The sequence below is a fragment of the Diceros bicornis genome, chromosome 15, assembly GCF_020826845.1.
Source record: "Diceros bicornis minor isolate mBicDic1 chromosome 15, mDicBic1.mat.cur, whole genome shotgun sequence".
In the NCBI taxonomy this organism is placed as follows: domain Eukaryota; kingdom Metazoa; phylum Chordata; class Mammalia; order Perissodactyla; family Rhinocerotidae; genus Diceros; species Diceros bicornis.
Window position 1 is genome coordinate 14,234,789 of NC_080754.1, and position 14,560 is coordinate 14,249,348.

General features: G+C 41.7%; 2 protein-coding genes across 3 annotated transcripts in view; one reads left to right on the forward strand and one right to left on the reverse strand.

Annotated features, from left to right (window-relative positions):
* CD96 (CD96 molecule) overlaps positions 1-14,560 on the forward strand; it is a 91,524-nt gene that overhangs the window by 28,795 nt on the left and 48,169 nt on the right. For both annotated transcript variants that reach the window (XM_058555764.1, XM_058555763.1), the window contains 3 exons: positions 1,189-1,244; positions 12,055-12,145; positions 13,990-14,178. In XM_058555764.1, coding sequence (XP_058411747.1) covers positions 1,189-1,244; positions 12,055-12,145; positions 13,990-14,178 — 336 coding nt within the window. The remainder of the gene's footprint in view (positions 1-1,188; positions 1,245-12,054; positions 12,146-13,989; positions 14,179-14,560) is intronic.
* Positions 5,831-8,242, reverse strand: ZBED2 (zinc finger BED-type containing 2). Its single transcript, XM_058555765.1, has 2 exons — positions 8,188-8,242; positions 5,831-7,952 (listed from the first exon to the last, which is right to left on the reverse strand). The coding sequence occupies exon 2, from the start codon at positions 7,142-7,144 to the stop codon at positions 6,491-6,493; it is 654 nt and encodes a 217-aa protein (XP_058411748.1). The 5' UTR covers positions 7,145-7,952; positions 8,188-8,242; the 3' UTR covers positions 5,831-6,490.

The following is a 14,560-nucleotide window of genomic DNA, read 5'->3' on the forward strand; positions in this document are numbered from 1 at the left end:
GGTTTGGGTTCCCCTGAAAGAAAACATTGAGACAAGAATTTGAGTTAAATTAATTTATTTGAAAGGGAATCCTGGGAAACATCAGAAGGAAAAGGAAAGGAATGTTGGAAGGGAAGGAAAATAATGAAATGTACATGATCAAGGCAGTTCCCACTGTGGGCTTGGAGCTCAATCCCAGTGGAGAACTCTGGGAGAACACACATCAGAGTGACCCTAAAGGAAGGCAAGGAAGCTGGGGTGTTATCCACCAGCTCCCCGTGTTATCGTTAACTCTCTAGGACTTCCAGTTTGCTCTACTTGTGGACTAAGTATGCTCCCATAACCCCAATAAATCCTTGGGAGAGAGTCATAGCCATGCCCAGCAAGAGGCCTTCAGTAAGTAGAGGCAACGCCAAATGGACGTAGCAGCTCTGACTACACCTGTGACAAGGGGCCTCCGTATTTTCCCCACTGGTTCATAGAGAGTTTTGCCTGCTATGCTCAGGAACCTACTTGAAGCCACTTCAGTTCAACATGATGTACTCAGTGTTGACTTTGTGCTGGGCACTGTTAAGTGCTAGAGATGGAGAGATGAATAAAGCAGTCTGGCTTCAAGGCACTTACAATCTAGCAGGACACCAATATCACTGAAATAGTCCCTGATAGTTTCTAGTATCAAGAAACTAAACAAGTATCCAGTGTTTTTCCTGTCCCCCTCAGGGACCTGTAAACCATACTTTATTTCTAGGCCTTTAGACACGTAGAATACTCATCTCTTCTCTCTCTCTACCACTTCTCCCTCCCCTCCTCCACATTCCCCATTTCACTTGACTCACCGATAATCATCATTCAAGTATCAGTTAGATGCTGCATCTTCCAAAGCCTCATCTTATCCTCTAAGGCTGGACTAGAATTTCCTCTTAAAAGCCTTCTTCAAATCCTACATGTCCTCAGTTATGGAACTTATCTCAGTGTGTTCTAATTTCTAGTTTATGTAGCTGCATTTTCCATGAAAATGTAAATTTCTTGAGGACAGTGAAGGTGATCTGTTCACCTTTGTTTCCTAGGCATCTAGCATAGTGCTGGGCACACAGTTGGTGTTTGATAAATATCTGATGAACTATGAATCTTACACAAACACACACACACAAAAGTAGGCCAGGTAGGATGGCATTCAGTGCCACTAATTGTGTTTTATTTGCCTTTAAGCTAAGCCAGAAATCCCCATGATTGTGGAAAACAACTCCATGGATGTCTTGGGAGAGGTGAGTCACATTAAAGCCTCTGAAAATCTATAGTGTAATATGCCAAGGTGTGTCAGGTTGCATCATTGTCCAGAATGTTTTCTCAAAGAACCTTGGTCCTTGAACCTCAGCCAATTGATTTCTAATGAGGAAGAAAGGAAACTGAGTTGATTCTAGAAAACAAATGGGAATCCTTACTTTCCAACTTACGGCTCTCAGAACATGTGATCCTTAGCCTTAAATTTTCTAGAAAAATTGTCTCAATGGTTTACATTTCTCGTTGATAAAAATTAAAATAGATATTGAAGGAAAAGTAGGGCAGAAAGCAGCATGAATCCCGGTGTAAAAATAAGGTTTTTGTCTAGTTGACATTTAATTTGTTCTAATCCATTTTCTGTACCAGCTTTCTCATTGTTTTTATTTTGAAGTAGCAAGAGGAGATGTGGCCTTCTTTACCCCTTCAGAACCCTGGCTACCTCTTAGACAGTAGGAGAAAGGGCAGGAGAAAAGGAAAAGTGAGTAGGGCTCTCTGACTTCAATTTGTTGTAGGTAGTTCCCAGCCTCTAGTCATTGGGGTCTGGGCTCACTTGCCAGCTCTTCCTCTCACTGGCTGTGACCTTGGGCAAACTGCTTCACGTCTTTGTAGTCAACTTTCCTATCTACATGAAGGGATAAAAAGATTATCTGCACATTGTTGTTTCTAAGAATTAAATGAGATGATGTATGAAAATTTCTTAGTGTATTGTGTGGCATATATGAAGAACTCAATAAATATTGTTCTTGTTGTTGTTGTTATTACTATTATGTGTGTTAATCAGCTGTCTTGTGGCATTATGACTTCATTCAAGCTTTCCAAAACTCAAGTAAATTAAATATTCTTATTAAGTCTCATACATTTCCTTGGTACCTGGGATGAGAGAAAATTATACTCATAGTCTAGTTACTTCTAGCCCCAAGGACATTAAATAACTTATGATTTCTGGTCCTGCTGAATATCAGTCATTTAATTTGATAGCTGCCTACAAGTCATCACTCAGATTCTGTGGGATGGTTTTAGATGAGCGTATATATGCATTATCCAAGCATTTGTGTCTTTTGTTGATTTTATGTATTAGTCTCTTAGATAATTTCTATTGTTGTCCTGAGTATACAGAAAAAGATTTTAAATTTTTTGTTCTGCCAAAATTAATTTCCAATTTTATTAGTGGACTTTATTTCAATAGTTTAAATAAAACAAATAATCCAATGGTACAATGTTTGGTAGGTGTTTTTGATTCTTATAAGGATTTCTTGTAGGTTCTTGATGCCAATGTTTACAGGTAATATGGATTCAGTCCAGGTATAGAACCATAAGATTGGATCCAAGAATTCCAGTTTTTAAAAAACAGGTCTTTGTCTTACATGTTTTCAAATTCCCTCTTCTGTACCCATGCTTGCCTAGGTGCTGACTAGGAAAAGCAGAGAACCTTCCTTCCTAGAGAATTAGTGAATAATGTTTCACAGTCTCCACGTAACCAGCTACAAGACAGCGCTTGCCTATGGATCTTTTAAGATCTTGCCAAATATTAGTAATTCCTTACTCTAATATTCTTATAATCCCCATTGTATTTTTAACAACTTATTAACTCTTCAAAGCCCTTTCACATGCTTTTATCACGTGATGCTCCCAAGGAGCCTCTGAAATAGGTAGGGCATCTGTCCTTTTACAAGTGAAAAATTGGGGTCCGAAGAGTCTAAATGACTGGCTGCGTCACTAATAAAGGGCAGAGCTGGGACAAGAATTTAGCATGCTCCTGTCAGGCAGGGTGGTATCATGAAGGGAGATCATGCTTTAGGGGCAGAGAGAACTCATGTCAAATCCTGATTTGAACAGTTACTAGCTATGTATCCTCATCAAGTAATTGACTTGCCTGAGTCTCAACTAACTCATCTCTAAAACTTGGATCATAATAAATATTTCACAGGGTTCTTAGGTGAATTAAATTTATGCACAGTAATAGAGTACATGGCACGTAGCAGATATCTCAGGAATATCTCTTTATTCCCTGCTATTTATCATTCACCCACTCTCTTTCACTCATTTCTTCCTCTGCATGTATATTCATAAATCTACTCTGTGATTGATTCTAGGAGCCAGTGTGGGATGATGAAAAACCAGAACATAGATTGTGGAATCTGATGGAACTGGGTCTCAATCCTCCTCCATCATTTATGAACTCTGGCTCCTGGGACCTCAGTTCCTTAGCTTCCTCATCAGTGAACAGGGACAATGATCCCAACTCACAAGTGTGATATAAGGATCAATGAGAGAACGTGTGAAAAGTATCTACCATCTGGCAACCATAAGTGTTGGGTAATGGTAATTTTCTACCCACCTCCCTTCATTTCTTAGAGACTAACTAAGTCAACACACTCCTATTGGATGCCTACTATGTGCTACATATTCACTACACCAGCAGCCCTTGGTGTTTTAGAACAATAGGGATTTGGTCAGTTGTGAGTTGTGTTTTCCAGTGTTACTAGTTAAAGTTATAAAGTTTATGGTTAATTTAGTCTTCCTATAAAATAGAAAATTACCCAAATTATTCTAACAATGATGGCTCTCAGGCTTAGACATGCCGGGGATATCCAAGGAGAGTGTCACACCTATGGATGTCATCTTTTTGTGTGTTCCCAAGGGCAAAGCTTCATCAGGGTTCCAACATGGCGTGCAACTGAGAGGAAAGGAGTCTTTAGTTTAAACCTCAGGGCCCTCCACGTAGTGGATTTTTGCAGTAGAGCAAGAGGTGCTGGGCCAAAGAGCCCCTCAGCTTACAGGCCCTGCCCTCCATACTCCACTCTAATGAAGCAGCGAAAGAAGGCACAAGAGAGATGCATGAAAATTCCAGAGTATACTCAACATTTCAGTCTTTCCACAAGCAGTGTCTCTCTTTTATGCCTGTGCTTTACACTTTAAGTCCATCATCTCCATGAGTTCCTTGTTACTCTCTACCTTTATTATGTTTGACAAAACTTAAGGAAAAAATATAAAGAAAACCACCTAACATGAAACATAGGAAACAAAAGCAGTTGGGGTTAAAAGGACTGAAAAGGAAGACAGGCTAAAATAATAAGAACCACGTAAAACAGACACCAAAATCTAAAACCACACATCAGAGTTTAGCAGGATATCTCCAGTAGCCATTTGCAGAATTTAGTTGTTTCTGTTTATTTAATTTCGGTTTTGCAAGCCTGAATCTTTGTGGATTCCTTGACGTTTTTAAGCTCCATTCCAAATGTGTGTGTGTGTGTGTGTGTGTGTGTGTGTGTGTGTGTGTGTGTGTGTTAAGATTAGGGATTGCAGCCTCTTGTCTTTCTTTCTGTTTTTTTTTTTTTTCCTAACATCTTTTGTGGCACAACAATGCTCTGAGTCCAAATGTCCAACCATGTGACTCCCAGCCACCACCATCATTTGTGGTGGTGACCCCCTGAGCTTTTACGGATGGAGAGAACTCTAGAGGGGGCACCACACCCCTGTGGGGAAACCACATGGGAAGTGAAATCTTTAATATCAGGCAGATTTCTAGAATAAAGGGGATCACAGAACTGCAGTGCAGCCTGGGTTTTTCATAAGCTTAGAGTTTGGACTTGTGTTTGTTCCACAAACAGCTCCCAGGGAAGACAGATCTGGCTGCTAGAGCTGCTGACGAGTCTAAGAAGCAGTAAGAGGGAGCCACATAGGTGAGGACCGAACGAGGCAAGATGCCATGATTACACCAGGGTCTTGTCCACTTTCACGGAGTCAGTGCCCATAAAGTACTCAGGCTATCTACAAGATGGTGAGATACTGTCTCTATCTCCTGTTGTCTTCCCCAGCTCTCACCATCCCCCTTCCCCACTCCCAACTCAGTTAAAAAAAGATAACAGGTTCTAGAGGAATCATCCAAAACCAAAGTCAGCTCCAGCGTGAAGGCCAGAATAGTTTTCACTTTGATTTTATTTTATTCCTGAGTTAACGTTTTAGGCACATCCTCAGCAGCCCACGGAATTCTTCTCTCCCTATGGACTGTTAGGCTCCCTTTTTTCAAAGCATCTATGAATATTTGAAGATGAACAGTTAAAAAAATCAGAGGACAATGGATTGGCATGCAGTTAGAAGTTCAGAGGCAGGAATAAAATCCAAAACTTGCAGCTCAGATGAATGAGCAGTGGTCTATGGGGACAAAACAAAAGCATTTGACTCATTAAAATAGACGTTAGAATCTGAAAATGGTCTCTGCCCTTCACGCTCCCGGATAGTCATGATCTCTTTTATCTTTCCATGGTGAATTGTTTCTAAGCAGCTGTCTCTCTTCTCCTCTTTCTTCTCTATCCCTTTTTCTTTCTTTCTCACTCTTCTGCCTCTGTTCTTTATTTCTCCTCAGTTACCCCATCTCTCCACTTTTTTCTTTTTCTTTCTGGGTTTCTTTCATCTCTTCCTCACTAACTCCCTTTCAACAAACCTTAATATGAAATTAGATTATATTTTTAAATATTTATGAATTAATTTTTATATCCTCTATTCTTAATGTTTAATGCTAGTTGAAAAATCTTTAAGCCTCTCTGTGCTGATTACACATTAACTACATTGAGTGTTAGAGTATTGAAAAGACTTATTTCAGGCAAGTTATACTGATGACACAGCTTTAATATAAGCAGGTGATACAACACTGTAACAATAGGAGAAAGATATGCATTGGAGGGGCCCGGAGATCTCAGGCTCAAGCTTCTTTGTCCTTCCACTGTGGGCCCAAAGAACAGGCTTTGTATCCAGTTCTCGAATCACCACCAGAACAAGTGCAAACGCCACGGTCCCAGGAAACCTACCCTCTGCTCATGGCAGGGTCTCAGAGTGAACTGGTCACGTAGGCACATTCCAGCTACCCAACCAGCCTAAACCATCAAAACTTTCAACTCCACCAAAACCAAGTGCTAGGCGTAAATCCCATTATTTTCACTCATCAGTGTTGATAGGCTGGTACATTCTGCTCCAAAACAATTCACAGACCCATGGTGGCAACAACACATTTATCTTTAATTAGCACATTTTGAAGTTTTGGCCAAGGGTCAGCACAGCTCTGGGAACCCTGTCGATAAGCATTTGGTCAATGCAGACTTGCTGAAATAAACCCATATATGCACTCTTTCTCCTAAAAAGAAAATCTCGCTAAACTACTTTGCTTTATACTTAAGCTCTTTGCTATGAGTCTAAAGTCAGTGTTTTCGGAAAAGATTCCCCCAAGCCCGAGTTAAACAAAATGAAAGGGATGAGCTGCTGTAGGCAGGTCTTTCTCCCTCTGGCAGGCCTCCTTCTCAGCCCTCACCTTCCACTTCATCTCCAGGATGGCCCTTTCCACCTCCTCCAGGGCTCGCTCTCTCCTTTCCACGGCCCTCTCCCGCCGTTCCACTGCCCTCTCCCTCCTAAGTACCTCCTTTTCCTTTTGGCTGGCCCATAAAGCCAGGGCCCCCACCTGCTCCAGGAACCTGGCCCAGTCGCCCTCGATGCCCATGGGGAGCTGAGGCCCTGGGGGCTTTGCGTCCTGGCGAGGCCCTGCCTGACTGTGGCCACTCTTCTCTAGCTCCTCTCTGTGCATGCTTTTCAGGTGCTTCCACAGGGCCGTGGTGCCCACGTTAACCCCAGGGCCGCGGCTCACCAGCCTGCCACACAGGCGGCAGGTGGCGTATTGGTTGGGGTGGTGCCCAGCCCGAGCAGGAGCCAGGTGGAAATACTCCCATGCCTCAGAGAACCGGGTCCCCCTGTTGTGAGGTATTGGGGTGGGCGGCGCACTTGCAAAAGGGCCGACCAGTTCTCCTGTCTCACTGATGTCCTCCTCTTCCTTCATCTCTAAGTCCCCTTTTGCCTTCATCCTAGTTCCCTCCTCTTCCTCCTCTTCCCGCCTCATCCTGTCTCCTCTTCTACAGCTTCCCTGAGCCGAGAGTCTTAGTGTAACCACAACTAAGGCTAAATGAGGACTTAGAAAGGGACCGTGGTAACTCTTGGGGATTCACAATAATGGTCAAAGTCTGGCCACACCTGGGTGGTGTGATGTTTCCTCCTTTCTGCTTCACTGGAGAGTCAGGGTGAGTCAGAGCCAAGCCAAACGGCCTCGGAGGTTCTCGTGTACATTCCCTCCCAGCCCCAGGTACGTACTGATCCCTCCTTGGCTGAGCCAGAAAGACAAAAGAATTAGCCCAGCAGTTACAAAGCTCTACAGTGAACTCAGTGTTCTCAACATCAACCACCACCGTGGGTGCTTTTGAATATTGAAAATCTTAGGTTTTCTCTTGATTCTCCTCCTGGCGGCTTCCACTGTTTCTGTGCTCCTGGGTACCTATAAAATGTTTGGAGGCAGGAGGAGCAGCCTCAGGGTTCAGGCTGTTCGGGACCACCAGAGCTGGGGCCTCACCGGGTCTTCCTCGGTGTAGGTAGAAGTAAGCACGGACAGATGCTGATGTAGGAGAGACGCGCGCTTCCCAAGAACTGTTGCAACATGCAGTCCAGAAGCTATGAAACGTGCCAGGGTCTCGGTGCGAGGTCAGTTTGTCTCTAGAGAGGTCCCTGGGGGGCTGGGATTCTAAGAAATCCAAACAGCAGGCTTAGCTGCTTTCAGCAGGAGAAGAAAGTGGGAGAGCATGTCTCCACAGACTTGGTGTCGGCTGGTCGTCCTCGGCAAGCAGCTCACCACACTCCACCTTCCCTGGCACCATCCCCTGCAAAGCCAACAGCTGATAAGACCTTCCTGACGGCAGCTTACTCCAGATGTCTGGCTTATTTACCCCATTTTAAGGATAAATATATCAATGGAAAATTACACTACATTTTTAAAACAGCCTGACTTCTCTCTCCTTTCTTGGGTCATTTCTTAAGTGACTGAGAGCCTCATTGGTCAAGCTTTGCAACCCCAAACAGTTGGGAAACCCTCCCCAGCTACAAGTGGGTACTTACAGGTAGGAAGCCTCTGGACTCGTCTCTGATGGCTCTGGTGCAGGGTGAGTGCTCCTGCAAGCTCGGAGAGCTATTAGCCAACTCCTGCCCCCAGGAGGAGGGCACCTGCAGTTCCTGTCTCCTCCCACGTCCAGGGAAGCCTCCTTTCCAAGTGGGTGTGTCCCTTCCTGTAGGGTTTTCTGCAACACAGACACAAATGCAAACTTTATCTCCGCCCCACCACCACCACCTAAAGAAAGTGTTCCTGGCAAATGCCACGAGTAAAACAGTAAATCAAGCACCTACAAGTCTTAGTTCTGTTTCCCGATGACTAGATCATCTGCCCTTTCCAGCAAAGAAAGAGATTTATGAGAGGAAAAGGGTGAAATATGGGCAGAGAAACCACACGCCTCAAGGACATCTGTGGTTTCAAATACTTTGTCCATGAATCTCCATTTTTGGTTTGGAAACTCTGGATGTTGTAAATACAGTCAATAGAAAGCCAAAGAATTCGCAGAAAAGAGAAGATAAGTGAAAGGAAACTCACAAATTCAAAGACATATGGCAAATTGAGAAACAGATTTGGGGTTGCTTTTTATTATATTATGTAATGGAGTTGGAAAAGTTGAAATGCTATTGGCTTCTACTCTCAGTTGGAGTGAAATAAAAGGATAATCATAACTTAAACAAAAAATATATATGTACATACATACAACAAATTTATTATATATGTATTGAAATTTAGGAAGGAAAACTTACCAAGAGGAGACAGGAACATTTTAAAGAAGGTGTCTGTGGGGGTCAGCCCAGTGGCGCAGCAGTTAAGTGTGTGTGCTCCTCTTAGGCGGCCCAGGGTTCGTAGGTTCAGATCCTGGGCGTGCACCGATGCACCGCTTGTCAAGCCATGCTGTGGTGGCGTCCCATATAAAGTGGAGAAAGATGGGAACGGATGTTAGCCCAGGGCCAATCTTCCTCAGCAAAAAGAGGAGGATTGACAACGGATGTTAGCTCAGGGCTGATCTTCCTCACCCAAAAAAAAAAAAAAAAAAATGTGTTTATGGAAGAGAAAACCTTGAGTTACAGGAGAAAAGATAGAAGTGGCAGAGTAGAAAACACATAGAGACTGAAAGTTACATTTTAAATGAAAAAAAAAAAACAAAAAACCACAAGAGAGGGAGAAGACTCCAAATAGAAATGAAGAGTTGGTAAATACATAGGGAAACTACTCTTTTAAGATTTCTCTTTTTAGACTAAAAAGGTAAAAGTTTTCAAAATGATTCTATGAAAAGCCTTATGGAAAAGGTTCTGTCAAACTTAGGCAAACTGACTATGGGCTAACTTACAAATGGTCACCGTTTCAGTATTTCAGCTGTGGCAATACGGAAATGATCAGCCTTACAGCCAGATTTGGATTTATTTTTCATACATCATCAATCTCATCATGCTCCAGCTGTCCACTGGCTTCTCTCTGCTTCCAGGACAACGTCCTCGACTCACACCTAGGCCTATGAACCAAGCCCATCAATCCATCTCTGTGAATCCCCACTGCTTTCCACCACAGACCACCTGTAGAATCCAGGCCCTTCTCTTCCCCGTCCACAAAATGTAACCCAGTTCTCTAAGTTATTCCCAGATTTCACCCTTCTCTGTACTCCTACAGAACTGTCCAAATACTTTTGGGCACTTACTACATAATTCTTTCTGCTATTATTGCTCACTTTTTCCATGTATGCTTAGAATAATATGTTGGGGAAACCAGTTATTTGGCATGTCTCGTGGATGTAACAGGCACACAATGAGTGAGTAAATGATTTTGACTTCTCAGCAGAGGAATACGTGTATGTGTGTGTGTGCACATACAGTCTTGTGCATATTTACTTCATTTCTTTTTCAAATTTAGCATGTTTTTCTTACTCATTTGTAAGTTCCAAAATGAAGACAGCTCTGCTTGCTCAGCAAACCATATATGCTTGATGTTTCATAACATATTTGACATCAATTTAAACTAGTATATTCTGTGGCTTTTCAATTTTAGAAAGACTGGAAGGAATTTCAGGACAAGAACCGTATTCCTAAACAAAATCTTGGAACACAGTCTTGGTATAGAATATTTGAAATCTGAATCATTCCATAAAATCTGAATTCAGAGAATCCACAAGAGTTAAATCTTTTTAACATTTTTATTAATTTGACAAGAGATTTCTTCAGTGAGCCAGTTGCCTTTGTAAAGTAATGGAACCCCCACTTGTTCCTGATATTACTGTATCATCATCTCCTGATAGGTCAACTGAGCATGGAGGAAATGAATCACGAGAGTGGTTAAAAGTATTGACATTAATGCAAAACTTCACAACTTTCTTTTTTTTAACATTTTATTTTCTATAGCTCTTACATCCCTTCATGGACTACCTGGAGATAAACATCCGTCTTTGGCATTTTGCTGGATTAAGTAAACTGAATTCTCTTTCCTTTACTTAATAAGAATATATTTTAGGGGACCTGGTTTTACTTTTGATTTTCTAGGACAGAGAGTGACATAACTGCATGGATCTGCATTCCTGTCACATGCATACAGCCCAGTTGTTGAGTGCTGAACAGGTGGGAAAACTGGGAGCTGCAGTGTTTGCCACCATAATCTGGGATACGATAGATAGCCTCCTCGCAAAGTCTCGTGATTTCCTTGGCGTTTTTGTAGTGACATACTGAGGGATGTTAAACTGCACCTCAGTAGGATCTCCCCAGAAAAATGTTACTTAGTATCCTTAAGCTGGGTTTCCCAGTCCTGCTCAGGACCAGACTCTTTGGGCATAACTAGTCTGTGGGGACGCTGGTACACCAAGAGTTGCATACAGTTAATTGTTCTTTACTAGTTAACTAATCATTAATTGTGGAAAATATTCGAGGACTAAGAACTAGGGCAAGTCACATGTAAAATACACACATCTCTTGATGAGAAAACAAGTAACCATAAATGGGATTATAATTTCGCAGTGTCTCAGATAAAGTAATGAGGATCCAATAAGTCTTACTGGATATCTTCACCAGGCTGTTGAAGAAACCACTGTCTCACAAAGCGCAAACACAGTGTTGGAAGTAAAACCTGACTAACCCTACCTCGGAGCTCTCTTGTTTTGTTACGTAAGCTACCTGTTCTTCTGTTTCTTTCTTATTTCAATACAGTGTGTTTTGCCAGGAAGTATTTTGGTCTGGAATTGAGGTAACATCGTTCCCAATTATGCCATCACCTATATTCCACTTCCTTTAACCATTTTGTGGTTCTGTGTCTTGGTTTCCCCATCTGTCAAATGGCAATAATAAGGCATATCCTATCTACCCTTTAGGATTAGTAAGATGATAAAATGAAAAATTAATTAGGAAAACTCTTTGCACGTCAAAAGTAAGATAATTATATTAAATGGTTTCTGTGGTTGTTGCTGCAGACAGTACTTTACGTTATTTTGGGAATGGAAACAACCAAAGTGTGGATCTTTTTTAACTTTTAGTCTAACAGAACATTCTTCTCTGGTCTCTGCTTGTTAGAGCTTCTTCCTTCCATCCTTTGGTTTCCATTTAGTACTATTTTATTCTGCCTATATGAAGTTGTGATTTTCCTTTTCCAGAACGCAGAATCGCAATGTTAGTATGGTCCTACATTCTTCTTAAGTTCACCTAAGATTGCAGCCACTAATTTATACATGTCTATAGGAGATAGCCTCTGTATAGTTTACCTTTTCACACAAGCTCTTAAAGGTAAACACTGCCTTGCTAAAAGTGGAGAAAATGGTTTCCTGCCAATTTGCCTTGTGTGAGGGTTGGTGGAGATGTGAGAGGCACCAACTTCTTCTGAATTTGCAAATAATCCTTTCTGTGTTCTGTCTTTACCCCCAGAGAACATTTACCTGCTCACTGAGGAATGTATTTCCCACAGCAAATCTCACATGGTTTATAGATGGAACCTTTCCTCAAGATGAAAGAGAAGGTAAGGAAATCAGCCAGTGGAAATGGGTTTGACAAAGAAAGAAAAAAAACAAAGAACAATAGAAAGTGCCATTGCCCAAGCTGATCTTGGCATTTAAGAACAATTCTCACTCCAAGAAAAACATCATCTTGCCTACCAAATGCCATTTTCTGACACCTCATCTGGCTCCTCCAAGGGGATGGGCGGGGGAGACATTTCTCAGAATGTAAGGAATACAGTTGACTTTGTCAATTCACGTATGAACAGTAGTGTTTTATTTAACTGTTCGTAAAAGCAGATCTCTTATAAGAGGGCAAAAAAGTTTAATTCAACATACATTTATTAATAATTTCATTGAGTTCAGTTAACTTGGCACCACTGCTTTAAATCAATAAACAAATAATTTTTACTTTTTTTGGTAAGGATCTGGGTGGGGCGGAGATGAGGGGGACTAGAGGAAGTGTACATAAAGGACTTGGCTCCATGACAAGGAACTTGTTCACCAGGAGGATTAAAAGTTCCTGGAGCAAGAACATACACTGAGACAAGCCTAGGTGAGAATGCACAAAGCCACATTCTTCATGGGAGGTAAACATGGCAGCCTTTGCCAGAACAATCCCAGTTGTCCCCAGCCTGGGACAACAGCCCCTCTCTTTTCTCCTGAGTCATTTTTCCCCAAAGCTCAATATATTTTTAACAGTAACTGCGTCACATGGCTCTTGCTGCACTATTATTTTTAATTGATGAAATTAAAAGTTGATGTTGATGAATGATTGCATTGATCCACTTGAATCATTTTGAGACTATTATTGGTTTTGTTATTAGTTCACTTTAAAAAGAATTCTCCCACTATAATGACTGGATGCAATCCTGAAAATATGTGTTCAAGGTCATTATAGATATGTTCTCCTGCTAAATAAGCCCTGACTTGGTGTAACCATTACCTTCCCAACCATGAGGCCAGACAGTGTGGTCCGAGTTCTACCAGCATACAACTATATTTAGTTATTACTTTGGCAAGTAATAACACCAGAACTAGCATTTGGAACCTTTACTGTAAAGAAGCTGTGAGAGTTCAGCAAGTTCTGGCCTATGGTGACAGATGGTTTTACATTAATTTCCTGCTGTCATGCATGCTATTTGGAGGTTGTACTAACAGGGGCAGTTAAACAGCATTCTATTTCTAAAGAAGACTTACAAGGCCCAAAATGACAATGGTTATAAATCTACAGCTTATTTCAGGAACAAGATGCAATATAGTAACACCATTAAAGTGAGGATATGCATCACCATGTGCATTTAGAGGAAGGAGTCCTGCAAAGTCAGGCATGGGCTCCTTTGTCCTCCCTCTATGAGGGGGACCTGTGTAAGGGGGAGCCATCGATATGGCACAGAACGCCTCAGAAGTGGAGAGCCCAAATGGAGTCTCGGCCAAGGTTGTGTTATATTTCACTGGTCACTTGGGCACAGTCCTGCTATGTTCCCAGACTCGACAGCAGAGCCCTCACAGGTTCTCACCCAGACCAGGTACAAATCATCAGTCTCACCATTATCAATGAACAATGCTGGAGAGCTGGGACAACCTGCCCCAAACCCCTTGGACCCATAGTCACAGACAAAGCAACACTATTGATCAATACATTCCATACCTTGACCATGGATTAATGCCATGCACGAGCTTGAGCAGAACAGTTCAGGCTAATTCCAGGCCTGCTGGAACAAACCCTCACTGCACAGAAGCTGCGGTCTGACCACTTTAGACCCCACATTACCATAAATCAAACCACCTCCAGCCATGACTGACAGCAATGGATGGCTCATACAGAACACGTTGGTGACTAACCTTGTTCTTATCTGTCTCGTAGAAATATACATCACTAATGAGGAGATAAAAGGCAAAGGAGGATTTTTGGAACTGAAGTCTGTTTTGACAATGGTGTATGGTGATAAACCAGCCCAAATGAACAACCTGAGCATCTGGTGTAGGGCTCTGTCTCCAGGCCCTGGAAATCAAGTGTGGAACATCTCGTCTGAAAAGATCCCTTTTTCCTTGGGTGAGTTGTCTATTTAATGAGGTAAACAAGTGGTGGGCCAAGACTGCCCTAAATTCAGAACATTTCTAATTGGAACAAATAGAATACTTATTATTTACATGATATCTTAATCTCAGAAAACTCTCTCTACGTGACTCAAAATTATTAAATTTCAAATTAGCAAACGTTTTTTAACAAATGAGATTCTGCTGAAAAGAATTTCTTCAAATGAAAAGTAGCTGATTCTTGTTTCTAAGAATTATTTCTGGTGAATATAGCAAATTTTTTGTTCAAATTACATTAATAATAACTCTTAATTAACTAGCATTTTTGTTAATCTACCATATAATGAAAATTAATGCTAATATATTAATGATCAAGAGAGATTTTTTTTAAATCCTAA

What these genes read in the sequence shown, in the direction of transcription:
- ZBED2 (XM_058555765.1), bottom strand. Translation starts at nt 7,144, where the DNA reads ATGAGGCGGGAAGAGGAGGAAGAGGAGGGAACTAGGATGAAGGCAAAA.